Below are 13,181 nucleotides of genomic sequence, written 5' to 3'. Positions count from 1 at the left end.
AAGCTAGGTGAAAGCAATGGCTTCAGGCACCTCTTAGGTGAGAGGAGAAGCACCATTTAACCTGGAGAATACGTGAGGTTGAACATCATTGTCCCAGGTGAGGTGACCCTACACTTTGTTCACAATTGCCATTTCTGCCTCTGTCATTGCTCTTCCTTTTTATTTTATTTTAATTTTATTTTTTGTCAATCCTCACCCGAGGATATTTTTCCATTGATTTTTAGAGAGAGTGGAATCGAGAGGGAAAGACAGAAACATTGATGTGAGAGAAACACATCGATTGGTTTTCTCCTACACCAGCGGTTCTCAATCTGTGAACAGGTCGCCTTTCACAGGTCGCCTAAGACCATCGGAAAACACGTATTTAATTACATATTGTTTTTGTGATTAATAGCTATGCTTTAATTATGTTCAACTTGTAACAATGAAATTGGGGGTCACCACAACATGAGGAACTGTATTAAAGAGTCGCGGCATTAGGAAGGTTGAGAACCACTGTTCTACATGAATCCTGGTCAGGGTCCAGGCCAGGGAGGAGCCTGCAACTAAGATAAGTGCCCTTGACCGGAATCAAACCCAGGACCCTCTGGTCTGTAGGCTGACTATCTACTGAGCCAAACCAGCTAGAGCTGCTCTTCCTTTTTATATGTGACTGTCTCCCCACCAGGCTATATATGATTGAAGGGAAGGACCCTGTCTCACTCGTCTCTTTATCCCCAGGGCTTCTAGAATGGATGAATAAACTAATTAACTCTGACCCAGCTAGAGGTATCCATCAATATAAACAGATGTTTTTGTTTGTTTATTCAACTCAGACATCAGTTAGGGCCTTCCAGACTCCTGAGATACCTGTCCACTTGGATTGATACTGTAGGCTACACCCTGTGGAATTTTGAAGCCCACTCGTATATTTCTCCAGCTTCTCAGGGAGTGTAAAGTCTATGGCTATTCTAGCCTCATTGATTTCCTGTATCTTAGAGCTTTCCTTCAGCTTATACTCATTCCAAATACGGACGCAGCCTCTTTCCTGTGATTCACATCAGTTAGAAAGACTCAGGTATAATGGCTTATACTATCCTCTCTACATTTGAGTATGCTTGAAATTTTTCATCATAAAATAATTTTAAGACAGAAGTAGCTTACATAATGTTACATATACATCAGACTTCGTGGAAATTTGGTAGGGGGAGATTATAGAGTGAAAGACACACAACACAGATACACATCTGAATATTGCCCTTCAGAAAGTTTTGTTCTTTTTTATTTTTTATTTTATTAACTACAGTCACTCTGCTGTACATGATTTCTCCAGGACTTATTCAAGATCCTGTGCTTTATTTCTTAAATGTAGTTGGTATACAATATTATATGTGTTTCAGGTGTACAATACAATGATTTGACATTTATATACTTTATCACCACACCAAGTCTAGTAATCACCTGTTACCATGCAAATTTATCACAACATTATTGACTATATTCACTTTCACCTTTTTCATCAATCCCCATTCCCTTCCTCTCCAGCCGCCATTTGTTTGACCTCTGTGTCTATGAGTCCCATTTTGTTTTGCTTATTGATTTTTCTTTTTTTAGATTCCACTTATAAGTGAAACTATATGGTATTTGTCTTTCTCTGTCTGACTTATCTCACTTAATATAATACCCTCTAGGTCCATCCATGTTGTTGAAAATCACAAGATTTGATGTAGCCAATATGGAAATTTCTCAAAAACCTAAAAATAGGTCTACCATGACCCAGCAATTCCACTTTTGGGTATTTATCTAAAGAAAATTAAAACATTTAATTTGAAAAGAGAAAAGCACTCCTATGTCCATTGCAGGAAAATTTACAATAGCCAAGATATAGATGCAACCTTGGTGTCCTTCAATCTATGAATGGACAAACAAGATCCTGTTCTTAATAGAGCTTTTCAGCCACCCTACAGCCAGTGGCTTCTCACTGGTACTTGTGGTTCCAACTTCTTTTTATCCAGATTCTATTCATCTTACTGATTCCTTATCATCCACCCATTGCCACTGGGGATTCTGAATCCTCACCCTCTATAATGAAGAGCAATTGTTTCCATTAACTATTCGCAAAATGCTCAGCTGGTGCATAGGCCTTTAATAGGATCCATCCTTTTCAGGGGCACTTGTGGGTAGAACCAGCAAAAATGTATTCTGTTATATTGTTAAGCATACTCACCCTATTATTCTGTTACCATCAGATATATACACTAGCTGTTTCCAAATTGTGCCTTTGAGAATAGCATTTCTGTATTAATTTTTTTGCTTAAAAAACTCTCTATGGATGGTACACTGGCTCTCAGTTTTTTAGATAACAAATGAGAATAGTCTTGACAATACATTAGACAATTTCCTTTGTGCCTAAAGATAGCTGTCATCGCAACTGCCAATCTATACACTTCCAGATTTTTTAAGTACTCTCTGAACTCTTTACTGTCAATAACTATTTCAGACATGTCTTGATAACTCCTTAACCTTCTCATATTTCTTATTCTTATTCATCTTTTCTAAATTGGGATTTTAAAATGAGCCAAGATTCTCTAAAGCACCTAAGACTGAAAATGAATTTAATGTCTCTTTTCACTTAGTATACCTACTTACTGACTCACAGCAGTACATCTCCCCGGATGTATTGATAAAAACCACATTTAATCTCAAACTCCCTTTGTTACCATAAAGTGATATTTTTCTGCTTTCACCTTTTGTTCCTAAATCTCAACTGATCCACAAATTAGTCTTCAACTCTGGATTTTACAGCAACATTAGATATGCATTACTGGTTGCATTTTTCTTTGTCATAAGAATTGTAATTTATCCACCATAATAATAGTGTCCTCTAATATAGTCACTCCCCTGCCAACCCTCACCAATTTACATACATTCCCATTGCCATGTATTTGCTTTCTAATTACCTCATGTGGATGATCAGAATTCTAATTCATTACACTGTTACAGTCAAAATGAGAAGCATACATTCTGATACAACTGTCATTTTTTTAAGCCAAAAGAAACTGCCATAGGCATCATCTAAGAAGTGTTTCTGGTTCCCCAAATCTTGACTAAATACCCACTCCATGACTTGCTTTACCATCAAATATGTTTCCTATTGCAGTACATAATACACTTCATTGCATCGTTACCTATGTCCACCATGCATTAGACCATAAGTGCCATAAGGGCTGAAACCATATTGTCTTGTCCTCTGGCGAATCTCCAGTGTATAGCACTATGCCTGGCCCACATGAGAAACATTCAATAATGCTCTTATCACTTTGTAACTACATCAAGGCTATGGCTTCCTTCCTTGTATGAAGTTCAGTAGCTACAATTATTGCACATGTTATATACATTTATACAGAAGTATTTTTTCTTGTCTGTAGGTTAATTCGAGTTAAAATCACATTTTTATAAGAAAACAGTATTACAGATTTTTGTCTAGGTTCCCAAGTCAGTTCATATTTTGTGATGCATATGTGAATTCTGGCCATTGACAAAGAACAATGAAGCAAAAGTAGCTTTATCTTATTACATTTCCCATGCACTAGGTCCTGTGCTAGATATTTCATATGCACCCTCTCATTTTATTCTTCTAACAAAACCATAAAATAAATGTTATTATCTCTACAGTAGAGGTACTTGAGGTTTAGAAAGACTGGCAACTTGCCCGCATTTGCCCAAACAGGAATGCATAGGAGATTGTTTTTCTTTTGAAGGATATTTGTTTTGATTCCAGATCTGTATGATTTGCAAAGCTATTGATCTTTCCATTATGCAAAGTAATCATATTATAATACCAACAATTATGAAAAAGCACAGAAATAATGAAACTGGATAAAAATGCATCTTAACATATCTTCACTGCTGCTACTTGATTATTGGACACACACACAAAAAGGTTTATTGGGGGTAAATAAGTAGGAACAATATGATATAGTGAAAGTGCTCTGAGCTGATCATGAGAATGCTCAACTAATATAATTTCTAACATAACTAGTCACATAAAATTGTATAAATCGCATAATCTCTATGACCTTAATATTTTGATAAGTAAACAGTATAATTCTGTATCCTAATTTGTTATGAAACTCTGCCATGAATACATATTCAATTCTAGTGCCATAGATAATGTCTGAAAAAGGCTTAACTTCACTACCCAATGTATCCAAATGCCAGTTCACCAAAAAACAAGCAAACCACAAGTAAAATTAATAAATTTTTAAACTCCTCAGCCATTTCCTACTTTAAGGGTTTACTATTGATATATTTATCAAATTTTATTTTTACTTCTTCCAAATGATTAAAGGTTGACAGCTTTGACTGCTTCTGGGATACTGTTTCTTTCAATGACCAAGAATGAAAGACGCCCAGTGATCTGCCCCCTTGCTACATACTTCTCTGGCCTCATTTCTCATGAGTCTTCCCATATGTCTTGTCTCTATCCCATACCCCAATGATATGATTTCTTGGTGCTTAGATGTATGTTTTAATCTTCTCTTACCTTTCTCTAGAATTCTTCTCCTCCCCTGGAACAACTGGTGAGCTTGACTCATCTTTAAATGTTTAGCTCAGGCATCACCTCCTCTGAAAAGCCTTCCCTAACTTCCAGACAGAATTAAATTCTACTGTGCTTTCGACCAGCATATTGTATATACTCCCAGTTGAGTCACATAGCACATATGTCACATTGTCTATGTATGTATTTAAGCTATAAGGTCCTTGTACTTAGCACAGAGTGTGACATACAGTAGACAATTAACATTTGAAATGAAACATAAATATCATTATGTTTGAAACCCTGTTATCATTCCTAGGTTTTTTATAGGCAAGAGGGCCACAGCAACAGTCAAGTTATTGAAACACAGAAACCTCAAGCAGTAGTACCTCTCCCCGATGCTGGAGTCTATATCATTGAAGTTCGAGCATCTAGTGAAGGAGGAGATGGAACGGCTAGTTCCCAAATCAGGGTACCATCATATTCAGGTAAGTTTTGACATAATAGGCTTAATTTGATGACCACTCAAAACATCAAGATGGTGTAAACCTTATGAAAATTAATATGATGGATTGCATGGTCCAGAGATTTTGAAGGGTTTCTTTTCTCACTCTGATTGCCATGTCATACTCTGATTAATGCAAATCATTGTAGTCTGCCCCAAATCGCAGAATTTCTATAAATTCAAAAAAGGACATGACAGTTTCATTTAAATGTCTTCATTAGTGAAACTCCCTTGCCTTTCCTAATTTCAAGCAGTACCTTGTCATTTGGGTTTTGAAATATTGCTTTTAAACTGGTACAGCTCTAGTTTGACATACCTATTTCTCTATTATCTTGACTTACTTTACCATTACATAATGGAGCATGAGGGATAGGGAAGTTCAAAGGGACTGCTTTTTAAAATTTTGATCATGTTTATTGACTTCAACATAAATTATAAATGTTATTGAGCATAAGTTTTTTAGTTTTTTTTCTAGTTTTGACAAATAACATTGTGTAAACTTAAGGTGTGCAATGTATTGATTTGATACTTATATTTTGCAAAATGATTACCGCCATAGCATTAGTTAACACCTCCATCAAATCATATAACTGCCATTTCCTTTTTGTGGTGAGAATATTTAAAATCTACTCTCTTAGAAACTTTTAATTATATATCATAGTATTATTATTAACTAAAATCACCATGCTGTACATTAGATCCCCAGAAATTATTCAGACATTGTAGTTGTTAGCAATATTAATAATTTCTAGCTTTTACTGAGTCCTTATTATATATCAGATATGGTGATAAGTGAGTTATATACATGATCTTATTTAATCTTAGTAACAATCATATGAGGTAGATGGCATTACATATTCATATCTTACAGATGAAATTTAAGTAACTTGCCTAAGATCACACTATTACTAAGTACAAGAACCAGGATTCAAACCCAGGTATGGTTGTCTCCAAGGCCACATATCTTCACCACTACCATCATTATTATACCAGCAAGGGAAAACTGGTTAAAGGAAGGAAGGATTGCACAAATTTGGACAAAAGTAACCCTTTCACTGATGTAGTCAAAATAGGAAGAACATATTTAATTAAATATGCAAATGTCCAAATAAGAAAGTATTAAACAATTTTCAATAAAGCCTTGTATAAAAAATGTTTAATGGCCCTAGCCAGTTTGCCTTAGTGGATAGAGCATTGGCCTGTGAACTGAAGGGTCCTGGGTTCGATTCCAGTCAGGGGCACATGCCTGGATTATGGGCTCGATCCCAAGTGGGGGGCATGCAGGAGGCAGCCAATCAATGATTCTCTCTCATCATTGATGTTTCTTTTTTTTTTTATCATTGATGTTTCTATCTCTCCCTCTCCCTTCCTCTCTCTGAAATCAATAAAAATACATAAAAAAGTTTAATGTACATTTAATTAATGTATAATTATAAGCATTATTTATTGAGCAATCATTTCCAAGCAGAACTGTCAACCTAGAGAGAAGAATCAAGTGATAGCCTGTAGGACTCTGCTTGTGGTTCTATTACATTCCAAATATTTATTTACTAGAGGCCTGGTGCACAAAAATTTGTGCACTCGGGGGAGTCCCTCAGCCCTGCCTGTGCCCTCTCATAGTCTGGCATCCCTCGGGGGATGTCCACCTCCTGGCTTAGGCCCGCTCCTCAGGGGATCAGACCTAAGTTGTAGTCAGACATCCCTCTGGCAGCCCGGGAACCCTCGAGGCATGTCCACTTGCCAGCGGGAAGCAGGCCTAAGCTGCAGTTGGACATCCTTAGCGCTGCTGAGGAGGTGGGAGAGGCTCCCTCCACTACCGCTGTGCTGGCAGCCATCAGCCTGGCTTGTGGCTGAGCAGAGCTCCCCATGTGGGAGTGCACTGACCACCAGGGAGCAGCTCCTGCATTGAGTGTCTGCCCCCTGGTAGTCAGTGTGTGTCATTCCCAGTCATTCCCAGTGCTTCTGCTGTTAGGGTCAATTTGCATATTACTCTTTTATTATATAGGATAGAGGCCTGATACATGGGTGGGGACAAGCTGGTTTGCCCTGAAGGGTGTCCCGATCAGGGTGGGCGTCCTGCTGGGGTGCCTGGCCAACCTGGGTGAGGGGCTGATGGCTGTTTGCAGGCTGGTCAAGCCCCCCAGCAGGGACCCTCACTCCATGGGGGGTGTGCCAGCCTGGGTGAGGGGCTGAGGGCCGTTTTCAGGCTGCCCACAGCCCTTTCAGGGTGGGGGAGTCCTGCTGGGGTGACTGGCCAGACTGGATGAGGGGCTGATGGCCGTTTTCAGGCTGGCCATGCTCCCCAGCAACCCAAGCTCCCAGCCTCTCCTTTTTTCCTTTTTTTCTTTTTCTGGAATTTATTTATCTTCTATAATTGAAAATTTGTAGCCTTGAGTGGAGCCCAGGGCAGGTGGGAAGCTTGGCTTCCTCCATCACTGGAGCAACCCAAGCCTCCTGCTCGCTCCAGCTCCATGGCCACCGCTATCTTAGCTGGGTTAATTTGCATACTCGCTCCCGATTGGCTAGTGGACATGGCTGATGGGCGTGGCTTGAGCATAGCAGAGGGATGGTTAATTTGCATGTTTCTCTTTTATTACATAGGATTTGGATTAATACCAGAAGTATTGCATATGAATTTTTAAAGTATATTTTATTGATTTTTCACAGAGAGCTTTAAGCAAGTTCTATAATCATTCTAAGTCCAGTTCCCTCCTTGGCAACAGGGGGGTAAATAATATTACTTGTTGAATAGGAATGTTGTGAGGATCAAATCAGATAATATATATAAGCGCTTGCCTGTTTTGCTCATTGGTTAGAATGCCCACTAAAGGGTCGCTGGTTCCATTCCTGACAAAGGACAAGTACATCCCCAGTGCCTATTGGGGCACGTGGGAGAGGTAATCAATCAATGTACTTCTCTCACTATGATGTTTCTCTCTCCCCCTCCCTTTCCCTTCCTCCTTCTCTCTCTAAAAATATCAATGGAAAAAATATCCTTGGGTGAGGATTTAAAAAAAGAGAAAAGACAATATGTATAGTACAGTGCATGGCATGCAGTATGCATTCATTAAATATAAATTATGATGATGATACTTCAGAAGACTTCTGGCTTGAAGAACCATTTCTGAAGTTAGATCTAAGAGTAGCACTTAGTTTATGATTATGTAGTGCTATCAGAACTACTTCAAACTAATCAATTCAGATCAGTCAGTTCAATCAGATAATCACCTTATACTTTAACTGCATATGGTGTTTTTGGTCTCAAGAAGGAAGAACTTCTGGTTGAAAGTAAGAGTGATGAAATATAACTCTCCTTTGGCAACTTTGGTATGAGAATCTACTCAACTGAAACTCAAATCAATCAAGAACCTTTAAATAAAGGAAATAATATGCTATTATTATTAAATTGGAAAATTGGCTAAAGTAATTAAATTATACATTTCTATTGCCACAAACTTTTACAAATTGTTTTTGCTCCATGCCCTCAACTGTGTACTATAGAAATTCTTTTGCTTTTAATATTTGTAACGTGGGATGTTTTCCATTATTACATCATTGGTAAAACTTACCCTGAATCTTCTAATTAGATGTGTTTGTCAGACATGGCATTGCCTTTTTAATACAGTATTCCATATATACTTCTGCCCTCCATGAAACTTATGGGAACCCCAGACAATGTCTTGTTTCATAAATACTAGGAACACTCTGGTCAGAAACAGGGCCAATGTTGCCTTCACTTGTCTTACACACCTAAACACAATTCTTTCCTAGCTCAAGTAAAATCAAAATAATTTGCTCCATTACTGCTTCTCTCTTTTCACAGGTGGAAAAATCACTAGTGCTCAGTCAACCCTCCATACTCTCTCCACATCTTCGTCATCAGTAACGTTGCTCTTGGCATTGATGATTCCTTCAACCTCTTGGTGAAAACCGCAGACTTAATTTGCTTTACTCTGATAATAGTGACGAAGAGTGTACTATAAGTGGAGACCCAGGACACTGGGATGAGCTTTAAAAACTTGGGATTATACATGATGCACCTATAGGAGGTTGGGGGAAATATGACTTGTCCATCAGATTTTTCTTTGGTTTGTGTCAATGGAGAGGACAGTTCTTGGTCCAATAAAAATATGCAGGTTGTACGTAATGATTTTTTAAAGCAATGGTAACTTCTGTCTAATGTATTCTTTACTTTTTTAATATGTGGGAATTTGATTTTATATCTGATAACCCTAAGTGTGTGCCATCCATTTGTTAAGTAAGTGGTTTCTAGCAGAACTGTTTCAAACACAAATACAAAACTGAGAATGAAAACTTTGGTTAAGACGCTGAATCTACTGTTTTTCCTTTTTCCCTTTGGCTTATATTTCAATTGACAACATGACAGGAGATATGAAAAATACTTCAGTTGTGTGGGCCATTATAGGATAAGTATACAAAAATTTTCTGGAAAAATATTGTATGACTGCATAGTGAAATAGCAAAATTTGTCAATATGCTATTCTATATGCATCCCTCGAGCAAGTTATTAGGGTAGGGAATAAGCCATTTATATTAGTGCAAGATAAATAGAAAGTGAGTCCAAATGAATTTAAATGATGTTGTTTCTCATCAAGTTCTATGTTATCTAGCTGCAAATATATTAAATGTTTATTTTTAATAACAAAAGATAGTTTAAAGTCACAAAAAATATGGTTACTAAGAACTGCAGACACTGACTTGTTGCGAAGGGTGCTAACTTGTAAACGAAATGACAACAGACACAGCTTCCTGTTTCCACACCTACTGCCAAAACAGAGGTGGAATGAGGTCCAAGGTTTTCTTCTAATTGAAAATAATTTTAAGGACAATGAAAAATTGTCATGCAAATAATTATGCATACATATAGTCTGTAAATTAAAACGGTTCAAGCATAACAAATAAATTTTGATTTTTAAACAGTTCTGTGCATCACATACCACTTATAAATTATTACCAACTGTTAAGTAAAAAGGATCTCTAGGATAAACTGATTTTTTAAATTAAACTGTGGAAACATGGCCACAGTACAAGGTGAGCCCCATTTGCTATTTGGAGGCATCAACCAAGACCTATTTGATCCTAAATAGTTGTTAGAAAGTGAGGTGAATGTTTTCTGCTTGGTGATATTTTTACAAAAGTTCTAACCAACATGAGAACTTGCCAGAGTTTGCATCACACCCAAAAAGATGCCTGAAGAGAAAGTTTTTGCAAAGTCATACACCAATAAACAGCCTGCATGTTAACAGGTGATGTTAATCTATACTAATAAAAGGGTAATATGGTAATTAGACCAGATCGACCAGACATCTTCCGGACGTCCAACATCCCTCTGGATAAAGCCGGGGCCCGGCCCGGGGAAGCCACCCTGGAGGCAGGGAAACCACCCACAATCACTGTCCCGGGTGCCTGCGTCCAGGGCCAGGCAAAGCCGGCCGTGGTCCCGGGTGCCTGCAGCTAGCCAGAGGAAAGGAAGCCCGGGTCCCGGGTGTGGGGGCCAAGGCAGAGGCGGTTAGGGGTGATCAGGCAGGCAGGTGAGCAGTTAGGGGCATCAGGAAAGCAGGCAGAGTAGTTAGGGGTAATCAGGCAGGAAGGCAGAGTGGATAGGGGCATTTAAGCAGGTAGGCAGGCAAGTTAGGAGTCAGTGGTCCCGGATTGCAAGAGGGATGTCCAACTGCCAGTTGGGATCGGGCCTAAACTGGCAGTTGGACATCCCCTGAAGGGTCCCAGATTGCAAGAGGGTGCAGGCTGGGCTGAGGGACTCCCCCCCCCTCCTCCTGCCCCCCATGCACAAATTTTGTGCACGGTGCCTCTAGTATGAGAAGAAAAAGCAATTTCTTTTTTTTTTTTTTAAGGAATTTTTGTGAGTTTATTTGAGCCAATCTGTCGACAATTGCAGGGAAGCAGAATCTCAACGGATTGAGATAATACTTCATAGAGAATGGTGGGTTACATCTATATTTATCCATTGCAATCAAAGGAAGGGACATAGGTAGGCTACATGAAATCCATTGGTGATAGCTAGAGAGGTGAGAGAAAGCAAAGTGGGGAAATCCCTGGGATTGGATAAAAAATAAAATGATAGACACATACTAGGTGGGTGCAGGAACAATTAACATGATAACAATGAAGGAATTTGTGGTATCTGTCCTGGCACCCAGGCACATTAGGTTGTGCCCCAAGGGGTCCATAAAAAGGGAAGTTACAAGTTACCCAGACATTTCAAGGGTATGTTGTTATAGATGCAAAAAGAAAGATAAACTCAGTTAAGGTAAAGGTTGACCTGGTCAATGAAGATACCAGCCTAGGATGTAACTGCCCACCATAATTGCTTTTCTTTCTTTTTTTTTTTTTTTGAAAAAGCAATTTCTTTTATAACTTTCATTCTATTTGTATTTTTAACAGGAAGCCATATGAAGCAACATTGAGCTCAAACTGGTGGCTCTAGAGGTTAATTCCTGTAGAATCAGAGGAGAGATTGGAATTTCTGTTCTGAATACCCTAAAAGATTAATTTCAGAGCCACAGAACAACTATTTATGTTGGTTACTCCTATTTTGAGGGAATTATGTCCAAAAAACCTCTAAACAAATAAGTAGTGACTTAAAAGACTATTTTAGTTTATGGATTATTCTAATAAATTACCACAGATGGTGAATATTGAAGTCAGTGAATAATAATGACCAAATGGCCTTCCTTGAGCACCTCCTTTGTACTGGGAGAGGCTGGACTTTGCAGAGAGGGATGCTATTAGACAGGCAAAATATGAGCCTTCCTGAGCCTAGTATAGCTTGCAGGTGCAAAATGTGCATCTGAAAAGAATGCAGCAAGAATATTTTAAAATGGGCAATAATTTTTACTTTATATTTGATTAATTAAACCATTTTCTTAATTTTTCATGGTGTTTTATATAAGACTTAGTGACAGACTTTAAAAATCAAGTTATTACTAGAACTCTTATAAAAGAACCCCCCCACCACAAAATATAATGTCAGTATATGGCAAATTCAAATTAACCAATATTTTCACCTAGCTGATGGATGGTACATATCTGACAGAATATTTAAATATAGAATTCTGATGTTGTATTCTTAGAGGAATCAAAGATATGGGATGTTTTTACTCGACATGCACAGAATATGTATTTTGCATCATAAACCTACTTAAAAATAGGTTTTAAATGTTTATGTACTTATATATTGCATACTTGTTACTTTGAAGAAAACAAAACAATGTTCTTTATCAAGGTACATTATTTTCCAGCTGCAATATTGAGTGAGCTTTTTCTTGAATAGAATAATAACCACACAGTCTTAAATCACTAAAGGGACTGTATTTTTGTATAATGTCCATTGAACTATGAAGAAAAAAACAACACTCCTCATAATTAAAAATTCCATGAAAGTGAATGTTTTCCATACCTATATGAAGGTATTGTGGACCCCATGTCAAACCGTCAAATATATTGTATACAGTCTGTATATATGTACTATATATAAGGTTATATACCGTGTGGAAGGCACAGTCAGATAATAATTCTGTGTACTGTTCTTGTAACATTAGATCTTTTTAATAAATAATTCTCTTTTTATTGACTTTTATCTTCTCTCCTGTCAACTATATGAATGCCATTATTTATGTCACGTAAAACACAGTATACTCACAATTATGATAATGTTTTCACACTGAAAATATCATTATCCACAGATGTCCATGGTAGTTTCAGCTTGACAGTTGGAAGCTACCTCAAAGAATAAACTAAGCAAAAAAAGCAGTACAAATGGGATAAGTTCATAGTTAGACTCACGATGTATTTCTTCTCAGGACAGAGACCATATTAAATGAGTTTTGCAGAGTTTGGTAAATGTGCACTTCTGCTTCTGTTAGGAACAGCATAACCCAAGTACAATTCTCCCAGACAGCCATTCATTTCTTTGTGCTCCCTTAGCACTGTGTGTACACGTCTATTATAGCAGCAGCCTCAAGATGTTACGATGATTTGTTTATGAGTGTTTCCCCTTCACTAGTCTATGAGATCCTCCAATCACTGTAGGATTTCTCTCACCAGTGTCCAGCACATATCAAGTTAGCAATTAATTGGATTTAAGTTAAGTTTGGCCTTAAACATTTCCTTTAGACC

The 13,181-nt window shown here is 37.9% G+C and overlaps 1 protein-coding gene across 2 annotated transcripts in view; it reads left to right on the top strand.

The window, feature by feature from the left end:
• CNTN5 (contactin 5) overlaps positions 1-12,642 on the top strand; it is a 1,123,865-nt gene extending 1,111,223 nt beyond the window's left edge. For both annotated transcript variants that reach the window (XM_070425923.1, XM_070425924.1), the window contains exons 24-25: positions 4,839-5,007; positions 8,848-12,642. In XM_070425923.1, the coding sequence (XP_070282024.1) occupies positions 4,839-5,007; positions 8,848-8,951 (273 nt within the window). In that variant the 3' untranslated portion in view covers positions 8,952-12,642. The remainder of the gene's footprint in view (positions 1-4,838; positions 5,008-8,847) is intronic.
• Positions 12,643-13,181: the final 539 nt, after the last annotated feature.

The sequence above is a fragment of the Myotis yumanensis genome, unplaced genomic scaffold (assembly GCF_028538775.1).
Source record: "Myotis yumanensis isolate MYYU_CA2020_CCGP unplaced genomic scaffold, mMyoYum1.0.hap1 SCAF_10, whole genome shotgun sequence".
Taxonomy (NCBI): domain Eukaryota; kingdom Metazoa; phylum Chordata; class Mammalia; order Chiroptera; family Vespertilionidae; genus Myotis; species Myotis yumanensis.
Note: the sequence above shows the minus strand (reverse complement) of the source record. Positions and strands in the feature narration are given on the sequence as shown.